We start from the raw sequence: 6,750 nt of genomic DNA, 5'->3' as shown, positions 1-6,750 counted from the left end.
GAGTAAAATTGGTATCACAAGCAAATTAACTCTAACTCTAAAAAGCTTGTTGAAGTTATGTTACTAAAAACAAAGTGTTCAGCAAGGGAAAGCAATACACCTTCTCGTGGAAGATTGTGAGCATTTATTTTAGCTGTTAAGCATTACATTTAGTATGAAACATTAGTAATGCACCTCAAATGAAAATGAATGTCTAGACAACAACTGCAAAAGTACAGCTTGTGTTATAAAAGTCTCGGTCCCTATTACACTGTTCTTATTACATTGTAAACAAACAAAGTTAAACTGTGTATTAAGTTTGGGTTACTGAAAACAAACAAACAAAAAAAACTTTACTGTTAACTAACAAAAGTTGTTTAAGTTGCATCCCACAGACGAAAGATGCCAGAAAATATTACACCCTGAAAACACCAGATAATATCAGTAAACAGTGAAGAAACCTCCAAGCATCAAGAAAAGAAAAACGCTTTATAAATAAGAGACTGGTCAAATACACCTCTACCTACCATATATGGACAATTAAGTTCACAATCAGCTAAAAACCACTAGCTGGATCGGGAAAACTGTCACTTAATTTCAACTTGGTTATTGTGTAAAAACAACTATATTATTGCTGTACTGCCGTATTATTGCTGTACAATGTGTACAATGTGTGTAACTTTGCTAAACTGTTTAACCAACTCACAGGTAAAAATCAACAAACAAATGGAAGCCAACACCATGAAGGCAGGGAAAAAACAAATTGGTAAAGAAATTAAGTTACACAGTAACTATAAATTGGGTAAACAAATTCCCTTTTAGTACCAGTCATAATCTGGGTCAATGACACTGCATCCTAACTGAGGCACATGTTATTCAAAACAATCTTGTTCAGCGTCTGGGTACCAATATTAAATCCTGACACAGCCATATTTGATAAATTGGTTACTGTCTGTTCAGTAGGTTATCTGGGAGCCACCATCCATAAGGAACAATTGGACCTGCATCAACCAACAGAACAGAGAAGCCACCCACTTCTGTTTCCTGCCCAGTAAAGCTGACCCAAGGGTGACAACCAGCAGCAAGGGTAACTGAGAGCATGAATGGACAGTACTGTGTAGTAACTAATTACAATATATTTATATATAAAGGCCTCAGTGGTAGTGTCACTACTCCAAATTTCTGTTTTACTTCTCATATACACTGTGGGACACGTTGTCACAATCCCTATCCCAGTATTTTAACACATTCAGCCTACTGCTAATAATGAGAGGGGTGGTCACTGGAATTGCCCTAATAGGAGTGTGTTTCTATCTGTGTCACCAAAGTAAAAGGGCCAGAGTACACCAGCAGCCTGGAAAAACATGGTTACACTTGGATATAAGATGGTGTCATATGTACACATACATACTATACATATATGCCCATATACACTACAATATATATGCCCAATATCCATATAATTCATATATATATTAATTATTTGGGAGTGCCTCTAAGGATCAATCATAAGTATTACATTCCTCCTGTCATGGTCCCAGGGCCTAACATTCCCAGGCCCACCATAAGGGACTAAAAATAATTTGCATAATAAAATCTGCCTAACAGTCGTACCGAGGGAATGTGCAGACTAAAAAGACAGATGGGACATGAGGTATGGATGGGTAATATAAGGGTAACCACATGACAGACGTTTAAGCCCACTGGGTATCTTTAGTCCATACATTAGTGCTTTTCCGGGATGATGGGTAAACATCCTCCCCATAAAAAGACAAAAAGTGGGGGAATGTAGTAAGAGGAGGCCCTAAGATATCGAACCTTGGTATCAGAGGCTCTAGTACGAGGCCTAAGGCCTGAACTAAAGTAATGGTCAAGACTTTGCTAACATAAAGCAAAGTTAATCTGTGGGCCCAGGGGCAGGCTCTGCTCACAAGAAAACTGGCAAGGAAAGGGCTGAGCTGCAAGAAGATACGCTACCTAAAAGGTACTGAACCATTAGAGATCAGAACATTCACATTCCACACAGATAACAAGGACAGGCTATCCATCCCAATGACAGCCAAAAGGGTAAATGATGGATAGAGTTGTTTTGGTTCGATATACCAACATGTACAAGGTGACAGGCGGCACCTACATAGAGGGGTTGTACTTGCTAACGTAGAGGGTTGCACCTCAATACGTCAGGAGTGAGTGTAACTTTGTGTACCTGTGTATAAGAATGCATCCCTGGGGCGATTGTCTTTGTCCGGCCTAGGGGGCAGTGAAAGTCCCGCCACTCGAACTGAGCCGAGTCCCATTGACCGTGGGCACAATTAGTGCAGTATGCCTTTTACTAGTAGTAAACTAATAGGGGAACTATCGTTGTGTCCAATACGGCAATAAACCTGGCCGACGTGCCTTCGTACCTTACTAGACTCTGTGGTCATTGGGGGTTCTCTTCGGGTCTGCTGTGTCAGCTATCTGCGCAGAGCTGGGGTAGAACACACGCACGCAGCCGAGTGATACCAACAAGGAGAGAGCAGAGCACCACACCGGTAGCATCTGACAGAACACCTCTGACAACACCCATCTTTAATGGAAGGAGAATTTGAGCTTACCTTGCCATGGGTATTGAGTGTAGAAAGAGCTGCATCTAGCATGCACTTCCGGACCTCAGTATTCCGGTCATTAAGGGCATCAGGTACAAAGAACTGAAAAAGGGGCTTCACCTGAGAACTATCCAAGTACTGAGAGAGTTTGTTCAAGGCCAAGGCTATGCCACATCTGTATTAAAAAAAATTATCATGTATGAATTGGGCTTCCATGATTCAGACCAGTGACTTTCCTAAGCACTTGTTTTTTGCAGCTATCACGCTTCCAATTCCAACAGTTAACAGAGAGAACATCATGGAACCGTAACATTTCAGACAGTTCAGCAGCTGTGCCAATTTTCCCAAAGTGATGATCCCAGAGCAGCAACCACCATTTCACTTTCAGCTCTCTGCTGCAAGTTCCCAAAGGAACAATAATCTGGCATTCATACAGCAACTTGCATCTGAAGGACCTCAAGTGCTTTACACAAACCCAAAACACAAGGATCACTTCATCTACCACTGACACGCAGTAGCCATATAACAGTGCATATAAGCACTGAAGAACAGATTTGTTTAAGGGAAGCAGTGACCAATACGCTGTCCAATTAAAACTACAGAAAGCATTTAAGTAGGCAGAACGCAATTATCCAAGTTGGAATTTGTCCAGTTCACTAAGGCTAGCACTGCTATTCTTGACACAAATGATTGAGCATGGAACAGAGAATCTGTTGACATAAACCACAAACGAGCCATTTTGACTGGAAAAGATTCTGTTCCTATGAGACTGACAGGGATAAATTTGTGAAAACCAACAGTTTGATGCATGGGCGGCAGGTACCACAGGCAGAGGAAGGCTGTGCCTTCCCAAACAGCCAGGTGTGGCTTTGCCCATGTCCTGCCCCCAGGCACCCTCCTACTTCCTGATCTTCCCAGTTCCTCTGTGCAGCGGCCCCAGCTCAGGCTGGCGCTCCGGGGCTGGGGCCACTAGCCTGAGCCAGGGGTCAGTGGCAGGGGTGGGAGGCTCTGGGCTGCAGCCGGACCTCAGCTGGAAAGGGCAGAGTGGGGGGCTAGCCTCACCCAGCCAGCAATCCACATGCCACCTATGGTCTGATGGATCTGGAAATGTTCCAGAAGAATATGCAAAGCTGTATTGGTCTGCACCAGTGGCCCCCAATGTGATGCCCACCGGGGCATTTATGTGTGCCCGCCTAGTGCCCCACAGGGGAGCTGCCGGGGACAGAGAACTCAGGCTGTGGGCGCAGTGTTCTCTGTTCCTGGCAGGTGCGGGGCCTGCCTAGTTCCCAGCAGAGGAGAGAAGCTACAGCCTCACACCTGCCGGGGACAGAGTACTCTGGGGCTGCGGGCGCTGGTGTTCTCGGTCCCCAGCAGGTGTGGGGCCCATCTAGTCCCCAGCAGAGAAGAGAATCTGGGGCCCCACGCCTACTGGGGACAGAGTACTCTGGGGCTGTGGGCACTGGTGTTCTCTGTCCTCCCGGGTTTTCTCCGGCTTTTCTCTGGATTCATATATTACGTAATATTAAATATGTTTTTTTGTATTATTTAATGTACAAATACAAAATAAGCCTTGAAAAATTGTTGGCGCCCACCACACTGTTCTGAAAACATGAATGTGTTACTGGTCATAAAAAGGTTGGGGACCACTGGTCTGCACAATCTGCTCTGAGAGGGACAAGTGTCCCTTAATAGGGAAGACCACAAAATTACCAGTTGGTACAAATGCAGTTTACTCTTCAAATACTTCCCTGGACCATACACTTCCCTCTCACCTACAATAACATGAGCAAAATCCTGAAGCATCTCATTTGGGAAGCACTGGAAGTGAAGAGCAGGATTTGAAGAGAGACAGTACCTTGCTTCCCACTGGTCAGGTGGAGACTCAGATATCACCCGTCCCAGAGCATCCAAAACTGGAGGTGGCCTCTGTGAGTGGGGAAATGGATACATTTAAACAACATCCATTTCCAAGGACACACACACACAAAGCATCAAGGGAAAAAAACAAAGCTAATAGCAGAAGTTTATTAGCAGCTTGGTCTAGTTTCCTCTCTTTAGCCTACAGAATTTAGAGCCACGATGCCTCTCACATCTGCAATGCCACATTCAACAAAAAATATGACAGTGCCAACAGAAGAAAGTGGTACGTGCACAGATTGAGTAAGAAAAGGACATAACACTCAGCAGGTGTGGTTTGTGCCTGTAACTCCACACAACAGCAGCTACTTACATAGAGCTTCTCCTGGTAAATCTCCATAAGTTTACTCATGACTTCAGCTGCTTGGTTTCGATACTGCTCTACAGCTTTGGAAAGAGCCTCAGCACCAGCTTGACGCACTGCTTCCTCATAGTAGATAATATCTTTGATCAGCAGGGAACAGAGATCAGGCTGCAACTCCAGACCCATAGATTCCCACAGCCTGAAAGTAACACAAAGAGGTGATTGATCATTCTTCAGACAACTAGAGATCCCCCTAAACCAGATAGATCTAAAGTTGCACCATTTTGGGGGGCAAGACCTACACAAATCCTCTGTGTAAGACCCATGCGGGAAGGCAAAAAAGTATCACTGTTACAATCCATTAAACAGAGGACAGTTCTCACCTCTCTGCCAGTTTTCTAATCTCATCTTCCATATCAAACTTTACCACCCAGAGCCGGCGCAGCAGATTCAATCCATTCTTTTCATCACTGTCAGGTGTTGGTAGCACCATCTGCAGCTCCATTAGTCCCTGAATGAAACAACAGGACATTCAGTGCCAATGTCTGGTCTCTATAGCCATCCTTAGCAGAGATGTCCTTAATCATAATATAGGAAATCTTACATGTAAAGAAAAACTAGGGATTAATTAAATTAACTTTCTACTGAAGAACGTCTTGACACTTCTTTCGTTTTGCCAAAAGCTGCTGCAGATTGCACAAAATGAGTGCCAGAGACAGGGTAATAGATAGGCAAAGGGGCTGGCAGGGGGGAAACTATTTCAATTTTACTGTGTGTGCCATCTCACAGCCATGCAAAGAGACTAACACTTGATTAAAGAACCATTTCAGCACTCACACAAAAGAAGTGTTGCATTCACCTTTCTGAAGAACACATTTTGTAATTGAACAGGGAAGCTATATTGCCATCCAGTTGCTCAATAATCACCAGTAAAATAGTGACTGAGGACTAAGGAGGAGGGGATAGAAGAACATAAAACCAATGTAATTAGGTACAGCAGCCAAGCAATAGTGCTCAGCTGCTTAGAAGTCCAGGCCCAGCTAATTGCCTAGACCAGGAGCCCAATAAAAGACAGAAATCACACCTATATTGAACAGGACAATATACAGTCATTTGCAATTGTTGCCATGGTGAGAAATACCATAAAAGGGGAAAGAATTATCCGAGTAATGCTTTGAACACTCGGAGGAAGCCGCTTGCCTGAACTTGCTTTTCCACAATAGAGCACCAAGAAGGAAGAGATCTAGTAGGCATCTAGCCCTGGACAGGACCCCAGGGTTGGGAACAACTCTATACTATGCTAGGAGGAAATTTATTCTTCAAAGTAAGTCCATGTCAGGATTCAAGGAGAATTAAAGCACCAAGGCAACTCGACTGTTTCTTCCTTCAGAACACTTGTGCTTCTCGAGCTGGATAACGAAACACCAGCATAACATAAACTACACCAAAAAGCTTCATTAAAACAATGTTAGGATTGCAAAGTCAAGCACTCCAAAGTTCAGAAGTGTCAGAATTAAGATTGTGTATGCAACCAGAGACATTGATACTTGCTGACAACAAAGAAATATCAAAAACTCAGGAATACTGAGATACATTTCAAGTTCTGGAGAGGAGTTTTCTCTAGTGCAGCAGTTCTCAAATGACGGTCGGGACCCCAAAGTGGGTCGTGACCCCATTTTAATGGGGTTGCCAGGGCTGGCATTAGACTTGCTGGGACCCGAGGGCTTCAGCCCTGGGTGGTGGGTCTCAGGTTACAGGCCCCCAGCCTGAAGCTGAAGCCTTTGGACTTCGGCTTTGGCCGCCCAGCCCGGGACAGCAGCTCTCAAGCTTCAGTCCTCCCTCCTGGAGTCATGCAGAAATTTTTGTTGTCAGAAAGGGATCGCAGTGCAACGAAGTTTCAGAACCCCTGCTCTAGTGACTACAGACCGTTTTGCCCTTTTCATCCTCAAGACTGACCCTGAC

The 6,750-nt window shown here is 44.3% G+C and overlaps 1 protein-coding gene across 1 annotated transcript in view; it reads right to left on the bottom strand.

The window, feature by feature from the left end:
• Positions 1 to 6,750, bottom strand: part of GCN1 (GCN1 activator of EIF2AK4) — a 69,931-nt gene that overhangs the window by 30,851 nt on the left and 32,330 nt on the right. Inside the window, exons 29-32 of the mRNA XM_032777850.2 lie at positions 5,172 to 5,299; positions 4,798 to 4,987; positions 4,423 to 4,493; positions 2,577 to 2,742 (exon numbers count right to left, since the gene is read on the bottom strand). Of these exons, the coding sequence (XP_032633741.1) occupies positions 2,577 to 2,742; positions 4,423 to 4,493; positions 4,798 to 4,987; positions 5,172 to 5,299 (555 nt within the window). The remainder of the gene's footprint in view (positions 1 to 2,576; positions 2,743 to 4,422; positions 4,494 to 4,797; positions 4,988 to 5,171; positions 5,300 to 6,750) is intronic.

The sequence above is a fragment of the Chelonoidis abingdonii genome, chromosome 22 (genome assembly GCF_003597395.2).
Source record: "Chelonoidis abingdonii isolate Lonesome George chromosome 22, CheloAbing_2.0, whole genome shotgun sequence".
NCBI lineage: Eukaryota > Metazoa > Chordata > Testudines > Testudinidae > Chelonoidis > Chelonoidis abingdonii.
This window is presented reverse-complemented; position numbering and strand designations above follow the sequence as displayed.